The sequence below is a fragment of the Parasteatoda tepidariorum genome, chromosome 10 (genome assembly GCF_982258835.1).
Source record: "Parasteatoda tepidariorum strain Cologne lab strain chromosome 10, Ptep-v5.0, whole genome shotgun sequence".
In the NCBI taxonomy this organism is placed as follows: Eukaryota; Metazoa; Arthropoda; class Arachnida; order Araneae; family Theridiidae; genus Parasteatoda; species Parasteatoda tepidariorum.
The window spans coordinates 91,336,962-91,360,276 of record NC_141764.1 but is presented as its reverse complement, the minus strand read 5'-3'; the positions used below and the strand labels follow the sequence as shown (position 1 = coordinate 91,360,276).

The following is a 23,315-nucleotide window of genomic DNA, read 5'->3' as shown; positions in this document are numbered from 1 at the left end:
GAAGATTTTGTAGTCAGATATTTTAAAGTTTAATACACTTCATATTATTTTCAGAATAACTAATTCTTAACTTTAAACCAGACATTCGCATCTAAACATTTATTTGCAAAATAAGTAATACATAACAAAAGAATAAAAATAATAACACGGAGCTAGAACTTGAAACGTACTCGATTCTTATGACCGTACGATTGTGCGTACAAACATGCACACAATTCATATGCTCTTTTGAAATGTAAGTCTTAATAGATTATAGTATGAATTAGAACCTGAACTGTGTTCTAATAATATTTTCCAAATTTATGCATATGTGGTGATATAAAAGATCAAATTCTAAATGCACTACTTCTATTAACCTATTCTGAAGTGATAAAAGAGCCTTGAGCTAATTCAAATGGGGTAGGGTTGAACCTACAAGAGTGAGAACCCCTTGGTGCAGATGAATTAACAAATGAAATAGAAACTAGTTGATAGAAAGTACACAGCTTTATTTCGGACATATCATAAATTACACAAATTTCTTAAGAACTTTACACAAATGGGAATGTTAAAAATGCTGACTTTTTATGTGTACAAAAAAAATCCATTGCAAGTCATATGATTATAGAAATATTGTAATGGAATGAGATTTTGCTTTAAAAAGAAAGATGTATGTGTAAAAAAGTAAGAACCTCAAAATATCAATATATTGTTAACTGTACCTTAGTAAGATTTGAAATAGCATGAAATTAAGCACAAGCAGCATAAGTGAATGTAAAGTAACTGGGTACATGTAATCAAGATAAATATTAAAACACATGTTTAGCATCATATTTGACCAAGTTCTTCTAACTTCAACCATATTTTTATCTTTTCAATGTACTGGGGGTTTTCAGTATTTAACATATTTAAATTTTTTTAACAAATTACAACAAGAACAGTCTCTTCAGAAAAAATTTTTGGTGGAACTGAAAGTACAACTAAAGGCTGAATATTACGTTTTTTTTATTCTGTCAATTAAAGGGCTTAAGACAATATAGTGATAAAAAACTTATTTTTCAGAGAGAAAATTTTTAACACCTAACTGCTTCGTAGTATTGTTTTCAGATAGGCACTTTACATGTGACAGTTTCCATTATTTAATAGCAAAATACAGAGAGAAATTGTTTTGTGCTACATCTAAATTGCATCGCTTTTCCCCAAACATTTCCTTAATAATTCTCTCCTAACAAAAATTTAAGCGATTTTACTGCTCTAAACCCTTTAATTAAGTATTAAAGAAAGAGAAAAGAAATTAGGTTATAGTTTTTAAAGCAACAAGGAGTGATATGATAAGCAATTTAAACCAGATTTCTTTTTCAGTAGTTAAAAATTAAACGTCTTCTTCATCAATATTTAGAGTATTGTTTTTGAATTGCATTTCTAAAATCAAAATTTTCTTTTATATATCTACGAATTTAGGAGAATGTTATATTTTCTATTGTTAGACTAATAAATAATGTAAATTATAGTTTATTTCAAAAATAAAGAATACATATTTTATCACGGTTACTATTGTATTTCCTGTATCTGCTTTTTCAGAAAAAAAATCTGTTACACGTAAAAAAAAATATTTTGGAATAATTACAGAATTAGTTATTTTCTTATCATTTATGAATTACGTTTAGTTAAAATAAAAGGGGTAATTTTTGTTATATACCCTTTTAAAAAATAAGTATTTCAAAATATTTCAGCAGTATGCATTGAAAAAACTAATATTAATTTTAATAAATAGATGCAAATTCTAACATGACTTTAAAATTTTAATACTTTTCATCTAGATAAATTTGCGAAAATGTTACCTTCAAATATTAGTTTCCTGATAAAATTGACTCAACACATTTGTGACATAAAATTTAAAAGATAAATTTCAAAAAAAAAAAAGCTATTTAAAAAACCCTTTAAAAGACGAATCTCTATTACAAATACAGAGATAGTTTTTATCCAAATGTACCTTATCAAGATAATGCTCAAAAATCTTTTTAAAGATACAAAAAATAATACCCGTATGATATGTATGACTAATTTAAATTTGATTCGCGTTTGTCCTAAAATTGCTTCCATAATGATCAAAAGACTTTTATGAGTTTAAGAGCATACTTGCATCAAGTACTTGTTTCAAGCCTATTGACACATTAAAAAAAATCATCATGAAAAAACCTTCTAAAACTATAGTTATATATGATATACGTTGGTTAACTACGTAACTAATATCTTATACCCATCGAGCGAAACTAGGAAATTATTTTTAAAAATTTTGGGAGTTTTGACGTGATTGTAATCAGTTCTTATTAATGTTTCTGCTATAAAATAAATTAATTGCTGATTTTGAAAGTTTTTTTTTAAATATGTACGTTTTTACTCTAATATAGCATTTTTACACCTAAAATTAATCAACTTTTAATGAATAAATGCGAATTCTAATACGACTTAAAATTTTATTTCACTTTATCTTGATAGAATTTACAAGTAAACAAAAATGCTGTCTTCAAATAGTAATTTTTTAATAAATTTAATTTGTGACATAAATTGCTTTTTAAAAAACAAATAAACAAATATCTATTACAAATACACATATAATATTTATCCAACTGTACTTACTCAAGAAAATGCTCAAAAATCACTTTTTAAGAAACAAAAAAAAATAATACCCGTATGATATGTAAGACTAATTTCAAAGTAATTCACTTTTGTACTATTGTTTCCAAAAAATGAATAATAGAGAGAAATTTATTAATTTAAGAACATAATTGCATCAAGTACTTTTTGCGTCAAGTTCAGTGGATCATGAAAACATATAAAAACTTCCAAAACTAAAAAAATATGTGATGAAGGATCTTAATTATGGATTTAATGCCTTTTATATCCGTCGGGAGAAATTATTAAAATTGAAAAAAAAAATTGTTAAATGAAGTTTCAAAAATTAGGTGGTCTCTGACGTGATTATAATCAGTTCCTCTTAATGTCCTTGCTTTAAAATGAATAAATGACTACGTCATAATTTAAAAAAAAAAATATTTATGCCTTTACTCACCGTACCTCAAAAAGAATAATTTCACACCTCAAAGTAATTAACTTTTGATAAATTAGAAAACTTGTAGCAATAATTATGTTTTCCTGTGTGCAATACTATATATCCGATTGGTAGCAATCTAGAAATTTTGATACTTTCCGTATTAATTATGTAGTAATATTTAAAAAGCAAAACATTGTAGGTATCGAATATGTTTTCCATACGTTAAGTGAAAAAAGATATATATTTACTAGTAAAAAAAGTATTAATTAGAGTTCATAACAATATATAAAAATATTGCTTTGAATTTAATACTAAAGAGAAATGTTGGTATTATAAAACTCAATATATAATGATTATTTCATGAATTGCAAAGCAAAATAATCGAAAAAGTTGTTCACAAATTCAAAAAAAGTACAACAAAAAAAATCCATTAGGAAATCAAGAAATGTCCCTTTTTGCTATTTTTAAAAGCTTTTAGTAAATCTGTAAAAAAAATTAAAATTGAGGAATTTTTTATGAAACTGTAAAAAACTAGCTGAAATATGAGAAAATAATAATTGTTTTTTGAATAGTGTAGAATTAATTCCAGAATATTAGCTTCCTTAGCATTTCGGATTTACTGAAATCTACGTGGTTTAAAAGTACTTGTTGTTTTCCTGATAGCTTAAACCTATTGCTACTTGACTCTCACATTTATAGTGAGGTTCATTTATTTAATTTCTTTTTACTGTTTGGGATATAAAAACCTTTATAATTAACATGTAAGTAAACTTTAACGGAAAAAGTACGTGAAGCAGTTCTTATGGCCAGTCTTTTTTTTTTAAAGAATTATCCTATTAAGGTTACAAACATTTCTCTGACAATCTTATAATAATTGTACATGAAAAAAGAAAATAAATAACTCTATCACAAATCATGGAATGATTTAGTGGGAAAAGAAATATCAATAAATAATGAATTTCTCATGAAAGACATGAAATAATATACATCGTAATTGAATAAGAGAATGCATGGTATGCAAACAGTGCAAAGGTAATGCATTTTAGTTAAACAGTGAAAGAAATAGACTGTACAACACTCAGAAGAAGGTTCCTCCATAATGCATTACTCACAAAGAACTCATTATTTGCTCCTTAGGTGGAATGTTCCTTGTAATCTGTCTTTAAGCAACATATGTATTTAAAAATTGTCAATAATGACGATAAATCTATGACCAGATTTCGAAATTATTTTACAGCCATAAAACAAGATTGTTGTGGTCTCATTCTTAAACTTCCATCGTGAAGCGCCACTAATCTCTATTTGGCGTTCTTCAGACAATGCCAAATTAATTCTAATTAATTAAGTAGTCTGTGATCAATTTAAATTAACCTTTATCATCTTTAATACCAGCTACACTAGTAGGTCCCTGGTGTGGTATACTAGTTGGTGGTGTACCACGCCAGTTTCCTGCATTGCATGTACCAGGACCAAACCACCATCGATGCATGTCTGGGTAGGATTTGTGGTACAGTGGTGCGTGTAGCATGGCGCACATTCGGCACCAAAAGTATGTGTTGACAAATTCGCCAGTTCCCTTCCATTTGAAGTACTCATTATACAAAGTATCATTCTTGTCCAAGATGCTGAGATAATTTGCCAGTTCTCTTGGAGATGTAAAGTCATCCACGTGTATATATGAATGAGGGGGTGCTGCTCTGGCATAATCTTCCGGCCGTCCACCCATCACAATTGGAACAATGTTTCGGCTGCAATAAAAGAAGTACAGTTAAAAAATGATGCACAATAAAGTTATTTGGACAATAATCATTCGATCAAATAATTGAACATCACTTTAAGTTAACTTATTTATAAACTATAGGATGTCAATCATGCGTGTTGTGAAATGTTTGCGAAACATAAAATGGTCATTTCTAAGATATTACTTATACTGCATTTATTTCTTGGTCAGCAGACACTGATTTTAGTTTTTTTAGTCTGAAAATTAAGTTTAGATTTATTTATTTATTTATTTTTTTTGCACTGAGAAAAAAAGTACGTTCAAAAGTGCCAAAATATGGTCAAATTCACCATATTTTGGCAGTTTTGAACATACATTTTTTATCAGTGCAAAAGAAAAAGTAAATAAATAAATCTAAAATGGTCAAATTTACCATGTTTCAGGCCTTAAGGGAAAACCAAAACGGTTTGTTAGTAATTTTGGAAAAATTAACAATAAGGTATGGTTTTATAATTTGTGATAAAATTTAGTAAATGTGTTAAAACTTGATAATTTTATCATGATACCTTAGAAGATGATATAAGAACCATTTATTTGGTTAAATTTAATAAAATTTTTTTCTTCATTTTTTTACTAAATGTATGGTAAAAAGAACTAATTCTGAAAACCAGAATTTATGGTAAACCATTACCAAATTAAAATCAATAAATAAATGGTTTAAATACCGGGTATTTGTGTTTTGTTAAATAGAATTATGTTTTTTTTATCAGATATATTATTACCATACAATACGATAATTTTATCAGAATTTTTCTTATTGCGCTGTTGAAAGTTGAGGTATTTTATTTATTACAAATTATTGCACATACATTTGAAGTGGTACAGCAATGGAGTGATGAGTACTACTTTAAACATTACATTATTACATTAAACTGTTATTTATTATTGTTTTCAGATAGGTACTTTATAGTTTTCTTTGTGTTTTTCTGGATAACAAGACATCACATATAAACATCTTGTTACTTACATGAAAATCATGTTTTCTTTTTCAAAAACTTCTATCAGAAAAATTCATAAACTGTGATTTATATTTCCTTAAGTAGTTCAATTAGAATGGTATTAAAACCTGTAATTAAGTATAGCTTGCAATATCAAAGTTAAGTAAAGGAAATAATGTGAATGGGAAATTACAACATAACTGTTGCCTGTATAATTATTATTACCTAAAACTTCAAGAAGGGGGGGGGGTAAATTACGATAATCAACAAAGCATTATATATAGCTCATTTTATGCTTTGAATAAAATATTTAAGTTTTTACAAATAAAAGATTATGAAAATGGTATTTTTAAAGAATAAATGTAATCGTACATTTGTGTCATATAAAGTTTTGAATTAGGATAAGAAAACGTATTAGCCTTAAATTAATGTCACAGGACTTAAAAATAGCTGAATTTAGTAGCTGATTACTAATACTCTCTTAGCTTAACGATTACTATTTTTGGGAAGGAAGACTTATCTTAGCAAATTTACTCGAAGTCGTATTTAAGCCAAGCCCGTTGGAAGGCGAAATCTGCTTTTCTGTCTGGAGCTTAAATATAAATTTTAAATTCAGGAAGAGTAAGTAAATGATATATTTAAACTTTTCCGCTTCAAAGGGTGAAAAATTACAGTCTCCTACTTCTCATTTCAGGGCTTCCGAGTTGATTTTCAGACTTCTCGCAATGTAATCTCGACTTCAATTTCGAGCGTAATTCATCACGTTCCTTTTTCCATCCAAAAAGAACGATATTTTCGAGAAGACACGAAATCTTCTCGTAAATGCTTAAAAAGAAGGAGGGAAAAATCGTGCTAGATAAGATACCTTTTAGGGACTACTAGGGAAAAGTTGTGCTACCGAATGTCATCAATCAGTCTATCTTGTATCGGTAAAATGCTTTTAGTATCGTAAAGCTTTTAAAATCCCTTTTCCTTCAAGGAAAAGAGGAAAATTTTTTCTTCAAATACGGAGCAAGGTTTTATCTCAGGTGTCTAGTTAAAAAAATTTCTAACAGTAAAAGTCACGTTCCATAGACGTCGTTCACTTGCCTCATAAGTCAAGATTAATATAGTTAGAGAATAAAATATTAGTTACTCCCAAGAAAAAATGCTTAAAATCAGTCAAAACGTTCGTCTAAATAATTCAATAAAGTAAATGTTCTTCAAAATGCTCGGCTAAATAATTTAATGCAGTAAATGTTTAATTTTCCAAATTTAGTAGACGTGAGTTCTTATAAACGTTGCTTTTGAGACTTCGTAAACATGGAAAAGTACAACAGAATCATGCAAAGATTTTCGAATCACTGAAATATACTTTATTTTTCTACAGGCTTTGAAAAAAAGTTCATAAAAAAGTTCAGTTTTATAAAAAAGTTCACTTAATCAGAGTTTTATCTTGCTTTTGATAAAAAATTAATCCTTTTTAGATTTTTTTCAAAATAGTTTTTAATTTTTTTATATTATTGCTGTATCTCATTTTATTTTTTTTTTAAATTAGAATAAAGGAAAAGATTTTTAACTGACATACAAGTCAGTCTTTTTTAACTAATTATAAATTGATTCATCGCATAGACAAAAAAAGCAATAAGTGTAACTTTTTTTATTCAAAATTTCGAAACTTCTTAACAGTTAGTAAACTTTTTGTACAAAAATTGATTGCATAAAAGCATTAATTGCGTCAAAGTTAAAAAAAAGACATATTTTAATCGTTTAATAATAATAGTTATACAATTAGTATTTAATAGACCATGAAAACATTATTCAGTTTGAACTTATGAAGGATGTTCATGCTTTGATTTTATATCATAATAAGTTTTTATAAGTTTTGTAACTTTATCAACTCCGGAGTTGCCTCTTTATCTTATTAAAAAGAGCCAATATACTTCCAATGTGATAAATTAGAAATAAAGTGCAACAAGAACACAGACCAATTTTCGCAACAAATTGCAAATAGATAGTTTACTTATCTGGTATAACTATCTTTAACAGCTTGATTTATTTGATTGATTTATTTCTTCATGAACTTGATGCACAAAAATTGAGTTAAAATGGTCTTCAAAAGTCTGACCTAAGCATTAAGTTATTAATCTTTTTATAGTAAAAAAAAGAAAATTTTTTTTTTATTTAGTTTATAAATATGCATAATTGAAACAACGTGTTAAATTGCTGTTCATCTATCTATATTTCTTTTTAAAATCTTTAAATAAATTACAGCTCGAACGAGTTCACAGAGTTTACCGAGTTAGTTTTAGTATTTGCAAACTAGATTTTAAACATCATAAAAAAAAATTTTGAATGTTTTTTGGGATTTTTTTTGAGAAACTCAGAACCAAAGACTAGTACTTTTTACTTTAATAAATTTTATTTTCCATTGAGCAATTGATTATTATTGACTTAAAAATATATCTCCGCTTTGTCTGTTTTTAAATGTCACATACATTTAGGAATCCTATTCATACTTTTATAAAACACTCAATTCACTCCTCCATACAGTAATTTTAACTTGTTCGTCGCTAGTTAATAAGATGAAATAAACAAAAACATTTCATGTGCTATACATTTCTATACATTCATCTTAACGTGATTTAAATGCAATTAACATTTAAAGCTGCATGTATTTTATTAAATTAAAAGTTATAATTTTACAAATACGAAATAAATTTACTTCCAATTAAGATTTAAAACACCATAAACATGCATAAACGACTTTGACTGCAAAGTTGTTTTATGAAGACGTCATTAAAACTCAAGGGCTCTACTAATGACGATAATTTGATTTATAAAAGCTTTGATTATAGCATATAAATTTAATTTGGTTATATAATTAATTAATATAGTTTAATGGAATTTAATTAGTTTTTGAGCGCATTGATGTGTTTCTTCATAAGGGCAGGGAAATTTCATGTCTTTTGTTTTTTATCAAAAGCACATCAGCGTTCTTTCGTATCATAGAGCCTGATGAGAAATTATCAGTTTTCTTTTTTAGTGTTTCAGATTGCATCAATTATTTCTCCGCAAAATTTCGAAAAAAAAATATACTTTGCATTAAGAATACTGTGCAAACCCTGAAAAAATACCAATTATCAAAAGTAATAAAAATCAGTAAGATCCTAATGATTTTCCAGATATAAATAAATTTAAATTAAATTGTGTTACCAATTGCTTTCTTTTTCCAAAAACATGCAGGACAAATGTATATTATTTTTCAAAACTTATTAGGAAAAAAGTAATTGGAATAGCTTTGAAAATACTAATATGCTTTGTGTATATATATATATATATATTATATATACACATATTATATATATAAATATTATTCAAATTACTCCCATCCTAATTATATATATATATATATATATATATATATATATATATATATATATATATATATATATATATATATATATATATTGTTATATATATATATAATTAGGATGGGATTAATTTGAATAACTTTTGAAGTAATTAAATACATAAATAGCTTTAAAACGCCGAAACTAGTAAAATATGTAGATGGAATTAAATTGAAAAATGCAACTAAAAATGAAATTTAATACTGAAAATTTATGTTTAGACACAGTGTTAAAAAAAACAATCTGCAAAAGATAAAAGGGTGTGTGTAATGTGCCATATTTTTAAGTAAATGCGCTTAAATTGTACATTCGGGTTATTTATTTTTTGAATATCTAAATGTTTAAACAGAGTAAAAAAAAAAATTTCAAAAGTTTTTTTTGAACTGGATTTAAATTCATGTAACCGATGCCAGCTTTGGAAGATACTAAGAACCCAACAGAGATTGAAAAATATACGTACGAAAAGTAAGCTTCAAAAAAAAAAATTTTTTTTCACTTAGTCGAATATTGAAAGAAAATATCGGTTTCTATTCTTTGGTTACCAAAAAGTGGCACAATGGAAAAGAAAATAATCATCCATGATTTGTGAATTTGATCCGGAATGTACCGAAAAAGCCCTGACCCCGAAAGGCCAGATGATAAGAAAAAGAAATGAACCACCGAAATGAATACAGGGAAATTGAGAAAGGGTTAGGAATTTTATATATCCTGCAGGATTTTAAAGCAAAGGAAAGATATAAAGCTTTTTTTTTTTCCTTCCTTGCTGCTTGGCATGATGTGTTCCCCTTTTTATACTCATGGAAAAATAGTTTCATTCCGGAATTTCCAGATGGAATAGTTTTTCTTTTTTCACGTTTTAAAAGACAGTATCGGCATTTTTGAATTTGAAATGAAAAATTGTTTTTCCCATTCCTTCGATATCTATTCCCGAGTTCTCTGCAATTTGCTAGGTAATAATTCTCGTGGTTTAAACTTTTTTTCTTTCAGTTTTGGGTTCGACATTTTTCATCGACAAAAGGAAAGTTTTTGGATCTATACAAAAGAATATAAAATGTCACGGCGGTGCTTCAAAAGCAGTGTTTTTTCCCCCTTCTTTTAAATTTTATTTTGTGACAAGCAGAAGATTATAGGTTTTCGACAGAGTGTATTTTCTTGGTTACACGGGTAACTGTCATATCAAAAAGAATTATATTTGTTGTATTTGCAGTTAGCTTTTTCTGAAAGTCTTATCAATATGTTTTTGAGAAATTCAAAAAAAAAATATCACCGTATCTAAAAGCAGAAGTGCTGTCTTTCCAAATAGAAAAATCAAGATACAATCTTTGTTCAAATATGTGTCATTTTTTGTAAGATATTCTTATTGATTTCCAGTCGTTAAAAGTAATATTTAGAGTCTTCAATAGAATAGAAATAAAAATTTTAAAAAAAATAATGAGTTCTTTAGAAAATGACGCGTAAGTAATATATTTTTTAAGTACAAAGTTAAAACTGTTTGGCAAAAAAAGTTTTTTTTTTTCAAATGGTTTGAATTGCAAGAGTTGCAAGATTTTACATTAAGAGACATTCGTGTAAGAGACATAAGTAACAAAGCAACTTGAAGATTAAACTTGACTATCCGTTTAATAATTTTTTCATCATTTTCTCACTTTAATCAATTCATTTAGCTGATCTTTAAGAAAATTTGTAATTATTTCTGGTCTTGTGTAAGCGTGTCACATGTGTTCGTAATCATGTTTATGCAAGGGAGCAAGTTTACAAAAGTGATTTCAAAATAGCACTGAAAAAAAAAACTTTCTCGAAAAAGAGCAATAAATAGCTCATTCAAAATTGAAACAGCCATTTTTTCAGCTAAACGCAAAAAAAAAAAACGTCTCAAAAGTGAGGTGGTGGGGAAAGTGTATGACAGAGAAGTTCGTTGGCTGTCAAATAGATTCGAACCAGGGACTTCCGGATCGCAGTTGGATGCTCTAACCTCCATAGTTGTGCACCCCACTTCAGATAGAGTTGGGAAACTTTATATGGTGGTAGCCGAAATGACACAAAATGATATGAATTCGCTTAAAAATTTTTGAGATATAGCGAAATAAGCAAAGAGTGAAATTAAAATTACCGATTTCCTGACTAAGCTATTTGGACCATATTTTCCAAAGTGCAACCTTATGCACCATATTGAAAATGTGTAAGTTATTATGTGTTATTGCGGCGATGGTGTTCTGAGCATTCAAGTAGGTTTCGGAGGTTCTCGGTTCGAATTTTGCCGGCAGACAACGAACATATCTCTAACACATTTCTACCACCACACCTCTATTGAGACTATGTAATTTGCTCAAAAATAAGCTTATGCAGTTTCAATTTTTATTATATAGGGTTTTCGAATTTGACTATATTTGTTTGGAGTTATTTTGTCATATTTTTGCTCAATTTTGAGATACTTTTATTTACAGTGAACAAATTTGAAAAAATTTTTTATTTAGTCTTAAAAATAGAATGTAGCATAAAAATTACTCAATGTATATTTTGACGTTGAACTAATTAACTATAAGCAAATATGAGAAATATTGTGTTATGGAAAAAAATTAACAAATAAAAATTTTTTCTTTTATATGGGTAATAAGTTCTAATACAATTATAATTTTTTGTACATTGGAATTTAAATTGTTATAATTTTCTTTAGTTTTTGGGCTGTTCAAATATTACGTAAGCATATTTTCAGGGGTTTTGGATTTTCCTCCCCTTGTCAGCAAAAATAAGAGAATTACAAACCCTATACTTACGTATAAAAATCGCAGCATCCCCTCTTATTTATTTATTTATTTGCTTCTTTTATTTTTACTGTTGTAATCTAATTTTAAGAATTTTATTATCAAAGGCAAATAAAAGATGTAATGTTGCATAGAACTAATTTTACGTTTATTGCATTTTATAGAAGTTCATAACTCCTTGAGGAAATTTTTCCTACTTTTATTTTCTTAGATAAAAATTTTATTTCAAATTTGATATTTTTCCAGGCATTAATGTTGGGGATCGAAATTTCGCGTTACGCTTTTTTTTACAGTTAAAAGAATATAAGTAGGGGATTTAAATGTTTAACGTAAGCATTGTTTATATCTACCTGCCTCATTGTCAGCAATATAAGAAAATTACGATCTTGGTGTTTCTATGTGATAGCTAAATGATTCCTTTCTGGTTTAGATATGTCTTGCTTTTCGAAATGTACGTAACTATGATTTGTTCATTATTTTTTTCATTTGTACTTTTATCGATTTGATTTATAGCGTTTGTCGACTAATCTAAGCAAATTTTAAATTTATAAGCGCCATTCTATAAATTACCCTTCTTAGGTACTTTATAAAAATAATACTTCAACTCAAAAATAAATTCAAAAAATATTCTAAAAGTCACACTAAAATTCAATTTATCTACTTGGCGTGAAAAATACATTTAGATCTCAAAATAAATCCTAATGGTTAAAGGCTGGAAAAAAAGCCCTTTTTCCCCCTAGTGATAGCTTGATTTTTCGATATAACCTTGATGACTGGATGAAATGATGGCACTTTCATCCTCTCTTTCGCTACTGATGACCGCGTACCCCCTCTTTCCGATTTTTATTTGATATCTCACATTTCTTTTTGTGGAAATAAAGAAGTAGAATAAAAAACTCTATTTTCCTTAATAGGGCTCGCACTTCAGCTATTGTGTGATTTTCGATACTGGTGCAATTTGTCAATCGGGGGGATATCCAGTCGCGAAATAAAAAAATGTCGTGTCCTTGGAATAGACGGAGTGTCATTAGAGCGCTCCAGTAATCAACCGTGGTAATGCCTGCCACAATTGATCTCTTTTGGGGACTTTTGGCGGTCACACACCCTTGGATACGACAAAAGTTCTAGAAAAATGGTGTCTTCATATTTCTGGACCATCCAACCGATGGAAGGCAATTCTTAGAAAGGTTCTGTTCGCCAAAGAATCGATTTGCACATTGTGAATTTGATTAGAATAAAAGATTATGTAGAAGTTAATAAAGCTTATAGCTAGCAATTTATATAGAAAATTTATGAACTTCATTCGAAGAAAGAGAAAAAAAACATATACATACATCAGGGAAAGTTCGAAATGCTTGTTTACAAAAATGGACAATGCTCAAAATGCTTGCTTACGTGAAACGGACGAAGCTCAAAATGTGTGTTTATGAAAATATACTCAGCTCAAAATGCGTGTTTACGAAAATTTACACTACTCGTAACGTGTGTTTACGAAAATTGGTACAGCTTGTAATGTGTGTTTAAGAAAATTGTCACAACTCGTAACGTGTGCTTATGAAAATGGATAGAGAAAAAAAACACAACTTTCAGTTTTCTACCTAAATTTAACAACGAAACGGGGAATTGTGTTGTTCATTTTTCTTACTTATTGAAATACTAAACATAAAATATTATGGTGCATAGTCCTGGACTTCGTGGTCCCTAGATATATTAAAGATATGAATTTTCAGGAGATGTCTTCTTATTCAGAATTCTAAACGATAAATTGAGTTTTAGCACACTAAATTCCTACAACGTTAATTTACAACCACAATTATAAATTTATAGAACCCGTTGGAACATTATAAAAACAACTGTTTATTTTTAAATTGTTTTTTTTTCTACAAAAAAGACGTAAAATGTAATAATTCTGTAATAATTTAGTAAAATGAATTAGCCAAATGGCTGGGATAAAATTACAATTTCATTTGGATTCATAAGTTTCTTCTTTAAAAAAAAAAGAAAAAAAAACACAGAAAAGAAGTTTGAAAAACGGAATTAAATGCTGTGTCCATTCGAGCCGTGTCCATTTTCGTAAGCACACATTTTGAGCTGTCTCTATTTTCGTAAACACGCACTTCTAACTATATCTAGATTTATAAAATTTTATTGAAGAAACGAAACGGAAATATGGTAAGAAATAAACTATGTAAAATCTGTTTAATAATTTAAATATTAAAAACTTCTGAAGATATAAACTTTAGTAACCCCAAAAAAATTTACGTATACACATTATTCTTTAACCTCTTATGTGCATAAACCAAAGCTTCCCACGGCACGCACTGTGTACAACTTGACAATTAAAAGTGAGTTTTTGTAAATGTTAAAAGTATTTGAACATAAGGTATGAAGAAACACATTTTTCTGGAACCTTGTTTAAATAATGAATTGCTAAATGAGTATACTTGTAATTTTGATTTCACATTTAACAAAATTTTTGGTAGAATAGAATAAAAACTCATGCAACCTCGAAATCCTCCGATGATTTGTCTAAAGGATAACTATTCATGATTCATAAATCACTATGCATATTTTATGTTCAAGGTAGCCATAAAAATACATACAAATAAACAGCTGCACTCTTTTTTTTTAACAACTAATTTATCTGCACTTTATAAATTAGGAAACTTATTCAACCCTTTTTTACTTTGATGTGAGATGTTCTTTTAATCAGGATTTTTATTTACTATAAAAAGAAAATTAAAGACATGTTATTATCAAAATCAAATTTTCAAACTTATACCCTACTTTACACTAATGCAACTGCCATTCCAAATTATCTTAGTTAATTTGCTACCAATATAAATTCAAATGGTTAGAAATAATTATTACGTAACAATCATTAGTTATTGTCAATTTCTATTCCATGTGTTCATTAAGGCTACAGTGGACGTTCAAAAAAATTTTTTTTAGTTTTTATGCTACACTAAAACTTTTTTTATAACTTATGTATTCTATCAAGATATGCCCTTGCAAAAATTTTTGTAAAAAATATTTGGACCATTTTTGAGAAATTAAAATTTTTTTAAAAAAAATTTCATCAATTTTAAAATGCTCCCAGCGGCTTAAATTAAAATTTTTATTAATTTTTTTTAATATTCTTTTTTTAGAGATAAATGTTAAAAGCTTTATGCATTATATAGGAATTTTCCTAAATTTATTTTAAATTTATGACCAAAAAACAAATTTTATGTGGATTTTTGTTTCAAAATAAAGGTCGTTAGGTACATGAAACCCGATAACTCTTTTATTATTTGTTATAAAACAGAAACAAATGCATAAACTTAATCTAATATACATATAAATAACTAGAAAAAAATTTCATCTCAATAGGATGAAAACAAAGTCGACTGGAACATTTTGAATACGTGAAACATAACAAAATTTCAATTTTGAGAAAAGCAGCTTTTTGTGTAAGAAAAGGAGCGTGGCTTCATAATGTGAAAACGAAACTACCCTATAACTTCTCAAAAAAATGACGAAATTTAAAAAAAAAAAATTCAGTTGAAAAAGCAATGAAACAAGTGTCTAAATATGTCCAAAAAAAAACCCGAAATTTTTATCAATTTTTGGCAATATAAAGGTCCACTGTAGCCTTAAGTGTCGATTACACAATAGGTATCCATATCTTAAGAAGAAAAAGATGTTAAAGCATATTGAAAACTTGAAATCCATTAGAAACAAACTTGTAAAAGAATCTCAATAATTCATTTGCACTTTTCGAAAATGAACTGCTTGGTGATTAATTACTCCCTAATTTAAATGAACTGGAGTGAGTAAACTGAAATTGCGAATCTTTTACACCCAAAATTAACTAAGACGTTCGTAGTTTTATCAGTAATTTACAAAAAAGCAGAAATGCGTTGCAACTTAAATTTACGCCAAAAGATGCCAAAGTTAGGATGGGTGCCAATCATTGACTGAGTAAGACGCAATTTGAAGATACGACTGGAGCTAATGGAATGCGTGGTTATCAGCGAATGATTACAATTTCCATTGTTTAATTTTTGGAATTTCAGATTACAGTTATTGAACGTGAAAAATGATTAATTAATTTTATCGATTTTACTTTTGTGATTTCAATCCTTATTTAAATATAACCGTAAATCTAGAAAATATTTGGAAGATTTGTATTAAAATGAAAAGTATGATAAAGAGTTGAATGATTATAGTTGAATGTTAATAAATAGTTGATAAATGGTAGAATGATTATGATAAATAGCTGGATGATTAATCACAACCTTTGGTTTTTGATGTTATTTTTTCTTTAAAGCAAAATCACCCACTGTACATTTTATTAAATTACTTATAAAATATTTTTTTAAATATATATCACATATTCGCAATTTGTTAAAATAAATATTTGTAAAAATATCGAATGACTATTATTTAGGCAAATATTATTACTGTTACTTTTGAAAATCAGAGTTTTGCAAAAGCTTCAAAGAGGAAAAAAAAACTCTCAGTTGATTTTTACAGAAATATATTCCTGGAAAAAACTTACGTAAAGTGTAGCTAGATTTTTATTTCAGTATGGATTTATAAATTATATATTAATTATGATGGATATAAATTATATATGGATATACATTAGATATTATATATGGATTTTCGTGAAATTTAATAGAACTATTATGTGTTTCCACTAGACACCCGGTCTAATAGTTTCTGAAGCATACTGATGAATTTTAGTATATTTAGTAAGGAAATAAGCGATTCCCTCCAAAATAGATTTACGAATATTATATATTGTATTATTATATATTATATTATATTATAAACATGGCTCTTTCGTTGAATCATCTTCAATATTTTGTAGTTATTGACAAAGGGCTTCAGCTTATACCTGATTTGTATAATTTATACTCAAAAAGCATCGGAATCAAAAACTCAAAAAAAAAGTTCGGAAATAGAGCTCCTCATTAACTATTATATAAATTTAACCAATTTATTTAATTATTCTAAGGTAGCTAAATAGATTTTAAATAACTAATTAATACTCATAGCTTAATTAGAAATTAATTGAAAAGAACTTTGAATACTTAATGTATTTAAAATGCAATTATATAATAGATAATAGTATTATTTTAAATAATATATCAATTAAAAGTAGTAAGTGGGCTTAGTCTTTAGATAAATTAAAAATAAAAGTGATGAAGTATTTCATTTTTTCACAATTTTTTAAAAATAGCTAATTGAAAAAAATTATTTGCACGTATATTACTATGTCGCAATACACTAAGCGCAATTATTAAAACTTAGAACAATTTTAAGAATTCCTTAAGAGTTCTAATTATTTTGTTAAACGATAGTAAGTGGAAAAAGTTCCTTTTCGTAAACTTGAAACTAATTCTTATACACGTAAATTAATTAATTTCTTAAAAAATATCTAATTTTAATTCAAATAAATATTCATTTACGTTGAATTCTAGCTCAACGGCCTGAATTGAATTAGTTGTTGAATTCGTGCATTTAGTAATTAGGAACTTTTTATCTGGGTTCTCTTTTTTTCGATGCTTTTTTTTTCCGCCAATGAAGTCTTATTTACGAAGTCTAAAAGCGCTATATTTTAACTACGAGTTGTTGACCTTTGTCACTGCATGCGAAAATATTTGTTCCTTACTTCGAATTTTTAATATAAAACATTGGATATCAGTGAGGAGTTTATAACTTTTAAATTAAATGTTCTTTCTGAAATATTTTTAAATGATTCACGTAGCAAATGGTCCATAAAAACAACGATTTTAGACTCAAAAAATCCTAAAGCTTTCATTCGTGTTACCCATTTAAGTTGGGCCAAACATTTCATTTTCAATTCAATGGAATAGCATCGAAAACTTTAAATTGCTTTTCTTTTATTCGTGAGGTTTATTCTGAATCTATACCCAGAAACACAGCCAGACCAAGGCGTGGTTGTTGAAAAAAAATATTGCGGCCCGTCTTAGGACCTGAAAAGGGACTAAAGTTATGCTTCCGGGCATCTGTTAGCCGCCAGCTCCTTACAGAGTTTCTGTCAGCGCCACTGAGAATAGAGATAAGGAAAAAAAAAAAAAATAATGAGACTTTCTGAAATCTTCACAAGAAAGTAGCTAAAATAAATTCTCAATAGAGTTATGCAGTGAAAAGAATGGGCTACATAACTTTTCTTTCGGTGTTCTGGTTTTCTCCTGGTGGGGCGTAGAAGTTCAATGTCGAAATGAATGGAGAGTTGGTATTTATTGGGTGTATAAGGTAGGGACGTTAAAGGTATTGGATAAAGCGAAAAGTAAGAAGAAAGTATATTTATATCTTTAGATAAAGAAAGATGGAGGATTATTATTTTCTAAAGGAAAGAAGGTTGATTAGAATGTTTCCTTTTTTATTTCAGCTTGACGTCGGAAATTTAATATACGTACTTAGAAAAGCAAGATATTTCGAAATATGAAGTTATGCGAGTCTTAAAATGGCGTTATTAATTTGGAAAATATTGTCCAAATGTTTTAGATGGAAGTATGGTCGTAATTTTGGAACCCTTAAAGCTCATTTAATTTTTTTCGTTATAATCAGTTTCTCTGAATTTGATGAAGTGAATCAAAATTTTTTGAAAGCATTAATAAAGAATATTTATCCAAATATCTTTCAAAATAAAATTTATTTTTATAACTATTTATCATTTTTATCATTCAATGGTGAAAAACATTTCGAACTCTATGGAATGCAAATTTTTACGTCAATTTAATTTATTATTATAAAGTCAATAATTATAAATTATGAAATCAAAAATAATAAATAAATAAATTTTAAGTCTAATGCGTCATGAATTTTTAAAACTATTTGTTAACAAAAATATTTTTAATACTGTATTTAATATTTTATATTTATTAAAAAATAAATTTTTACAAGTATTTTTTCGACCAATATCAAATTATCTAAGAGAAACTTATTATTCATTAAAATTTATTTAGGTTAGAGATAGTTTTTATTTCAGATTTTATGAACTATTTAAACATAAGGAAGGAAAACATTCACTCCCAAATGAGTCAAATATTGATTATTTTCGCAATGATGGAAGAAAAGTTAATTTAAATCAACGAAATTGTGATGCAAAACGTTTGGATGTGCTGTAGGTTTTAATCTGTAAATTGCTTAGTGTTGAAATATATGTTTTCCCTTTATTCCTGAATAAATTAAATGTCTTCATTTTAAGAATTTAAGAAGAGACAAAGAATTTTTCGCTTATGAACCTATAAATTTATGTTTCATGTTTTATATTTAATTGTAATTTTATGCAATTAATATCTTTTCCTATTATGGAATTTGAAATCCTATTATGTGACAATTTTATATCCTATTTTGTGATAATTTGAAAAATTCCAACAATTTTAATTAAATTCCCTTTATATAAAAGTCTAAAAAATAATCCCCATTAACAGTCAAAGTGTAACTACTTTATTAGTTACTTTCATTCCCTCAAACTAATTCATAAGTTTCAAATGATTCAAATTATTATTTTATTTTAACTTTCATGGCCAAAAATATTATTAAAACAAGTAATAATTTATTTCCGTTTCCTAGAGACAGTAATTTTAAATCAAATTGAATAATTTTAATGCCAAGGATTGAAGATAACCCATAGATAATATCCTCCTGAATCTATTGCATATTGCAAAGTAAATAAATATTTTAAGAGTCTATCCAGCAAAAAGAGTTTTTACCTTTTTAGTACCCTATAATTTTAGACTCCATGAGCAACAAGATGGCAGTAAAAAAACGGGAATAACATTTTACGATGAACTCTTAATGATTTCTTTACTTTAGTAGCCAACACGGAGGGCAGCCTTACCCATCACTTTCATTTCTATGTTTGCCCTAAAAGCACAACTCATGTCATAAATTTGTAACTTTCAATCAAAGTTATCAGCGGCTTGGATTTATTGCTTTCTTTAAACTAGAGCTTTTATGTATGAAATGGATAATAAAGTGAGTTTAGCTCATAATGATGGTTGCGAAATTGTTTTTCAAAAGAAAGAAACTGCATCTGATTTTACATAAAATTATTCTTATGGTTGAATTTCGGTTGTAAAATTTTTATTTGAATTACGAAATTAGTAAACAAATTTTATTGAACAATTTTATGTTTCTGTACTTTATAGCATTTTATTGCAGGATTGTTAAAAGAATTCTTAAATAATTATTAATTATCTATCCTTGTCAGTACAATTTTACTCACAAATGATCTTATTGGTTCGGAATAAGCGTAATTTAACTGCATGTTTTTTTTAAAATTATAACCAATAAAGAAAAATTGGAAATAAGTAAGTGACTTAAAAATACATTTAAGTTACTCCAACATTTTTCTTTATGTTTAAATATATTTATTTTTACTTTTATCGAAGGAGAATTGTCACAGTAATCTTGTTTTATAATTAATAAGAGGGGAATGCCAAACATCGTATGCTTTAATTTTTGATTTCTATTAGTAATACCGTATTTACCACAAAACCAAACATTTATAAAGTTACATTTATAATGGTTTATTTGATTTATATTCTTTATTAATGTGGTACAACTTTTTCAATTTCTTAAGTCAAATTTTTTAAATTAATAAAAAATAATTACAATTAAAACAAAGTTAAGATAAGTTACTGATACAATTTTCTACCACATTTTAATCTGATTTAAATGGTATTTGTAATTTTAATAGTTCCCTTAGAGATAAAAGTTTGAGAAAACTCACTCTTAATTAATAAAGGATCGCTTGAAAGCAAAACAAGCCGATAGAAGAACTTACTTCAGATGCTGAAACAGGTTGCATTAAGTTTAAAGAATAATAAAGCATATAATTCAAAATTCACTTTAATTACCTAGTTGCACCACTGTTTTATATAATATTGGTTGTTATAATCATTTCTTATCAAAACAATTCCTATTTTAGGAGTCAATACCACATTAAGAAGAGATACCCAAGTTCAAAGTAACAACATTTGCGGAATTTTATGTCAACATAAGAGAAATAATAAAAATGTAAACATAACACTTATTTCCTGGTGTTGGCAGTTCGGTAACTAACTCACGATGGCATAGTGTATAAGGCATGGAGTTGAGAGGAGCAGGCATAACGCCTGAAGAGTGACGCCATGGAGTCCGAGGCCGGGGTCAAACTCTTACCCACTATCTTAATTGAAGGAGTTATTTTTAATTATAATTATAACATTGAACAGACCTAAACTTTATGAACAAGTGCAATCAAAAAGTTATTTTCTTCTTTACGCCGACATTAGTTCAATAATACACCAGTTGATAACTCTTTATTACATTTAATTAGAAAAATCATTCAAATATATATGAAATGTTGACTCAATTACTACTACAAACACTTTACTGTTAAACAATTAGTTTGATTTGCTAACTAAAATTATTTTTACAGGGCGACAAATTCACGATTTCTTTTTTTTTTATTCTGATTAAATGTAGTAACTGTTATTAAGAACACAACCAAGCAAGTTCAACAGCTCTTTCAAATTTGTTCTACAGCTTTAAATCAGTTTTCCTCTCCTTTTCAAACCAAGATTCAGAACCTTTGTGATCTTAAGAGATGTAATACATTATTTTTAATGTACTTTTTCAAAAAATTGCACAATTATTTGGTAAATCAAAAAAAAGTTCAATTTAACCACAGGTATTTTGAGATGAAATAATGTTTATTAATTGAGTTTCATGCATTATTAAAGAAATTTCACGCGATATTGAAATTGCCTCGATAGTTTTCTTCGTATTCAAATTGAATGTATTTGAAATTAAACTTTTCGCTTGATATTAGAAAAAATACCCTTTAACTTTAACTTTGCACAGAAAACGTTAGAGAAATAAGGCTTCTAAAATTCTTAAAAAAAAACAAAGCTTTTTCATAAAAGAAAAATCTTAATTGAAATCTTAATCTTAAATAAAAATTAGATTTTAGTAACAAAGGATATTTTAACTCTTTTTGATAATTAAATTAATATATCTGAAGAGTGTCTCGTCCTTCAAATAGTAACCCTCTAGAGCTTTAAAGGCCCTAGGGTGACTAAAGTAACAAGAAAATAAAGATAATTCTTTTAACCCTTTTTCTATTGTAAAAATAATTTATTTGAAGAAATCTTTAGAAATAATTTAACTCAAAAATAAAATGAAAAGGAAAAAGCTTCACTTGAAAGATTTTGAAATTGAATTGCTTTTAAAGTTGACCCTAAGAATGGGTAATGCACCAAATACCATATCTGTATTGAAGAAGACAGACGCAAAATTGATTCAGGTGTTGCATTTTGTTATGGGTTGACTTTAATCTTTTAATGGATTCCTGACGCCTCACATGGATTTAGTAACAGATATTTCCGTGAATTGCTACCGCAATCTGCATTTTATTTCCGATCTCATCGTTGTTGTTTGCGATCTTGATCCTTTCTTTATAGAAGATAAAAAAAGAGACATGGATAGAGGTGAGGTGAGTAATTGAGGTGGTTATTGGCTTTTACCGAAAGTAATAGACTTAACCAGTAAAAACTTTAAACTGAAACCATTATGAGACTCATGCTTCAATAAGTCATAAAAAAGTTCCCTTTTTCTAAAAAAAGAAAAGGAAAATCAACACAAAAATCAAAAAACGAAAATGGATTTTTTTCAATAAAAAGATACCTTAACCTTTTTTCTTGAAAATTAAATTTATCCATTTAAAGAACGCTTCTCAAATAATGATCCGCAGGTCTGTAAGAGCTTTTAAATCCCTGAGGTCGCTAATGTAACAAACGAAAAAAAATGTTAAATGCAATAACAGATATAAAATAATTCTTTTAACTTTTCTTCTACAATAGAAATATTTCATACGAAGAACTCTTAAAGAATAATCGAAATCAAAAATAAAATTTAATAAAGCCAAAACATCATTCTTTATATTGAATTGCTGTAGAAGTTGCTCTTAAGAATGGATAAAACACCACATCGAGAATCCGTATTGAGGAAGACAGTCGTAAAATTGATTCAGGTGTCCTTTTATAGCACTTTGTTGTGGGCTGTCTTTAATCTTTTAATGGATTCTTTACGCCTCACATGGATTAAGTAACAGAAACTTCAGTGAATTTCCACCCGTGATCTGCATTTTATTTCTGATCTTAAAGTTGTTGTTCGCGATCTTGATCCTTTCTTTATTGAAGAAAAGAAAAGGGAAACGGAGAAAGGTGGGGTGAGTAATTGTGATGGATATCTTTTTTCCCTTTCACCGGCAGTAAAGAACTGTGAAAAAGGAGGAAAAGCGTTTGTCTCAATTTCAGGGCCTAATGGGATAGAATTTCTGATCCGTGAGGCGAATGTTAGTAATTTTCGAACCCTTTCGGTAAGAATTCTAAATTACTAGTT

At 27.5% G+C, this 23,315-nt stretch overlaps 1 protein-coding gene across 3 annotated transcripts in view; it reads right to left on the bottom strand.

Moving 5' to 3' along the window:
- Window positions 1-467: 467 nt before the first annotated feature.
- The window catches only part of LOC107450737 (core alpha-(1,3)-fucosyltransferase), a 156,012-nt gene continuing 133,164 nt past the window's right edge, over window positions 468-23,315 (bottom strand). For all 3 annotated transcript variants that reach the window (XM_016066611.4, XM_016066612.4, XM_016066610.4), the window contains one exon: window positions 468-4,782. In XM_016066611.4, the coding sequence (XP_015922097.2) occupies window positions 4,401-4,782 (382 nt within the window). In that variant the 3' untranslated portion in view covers window positions 468-4,400. The remainder of the gene's footprint in view (window positions 4,783-23,315) is intronic.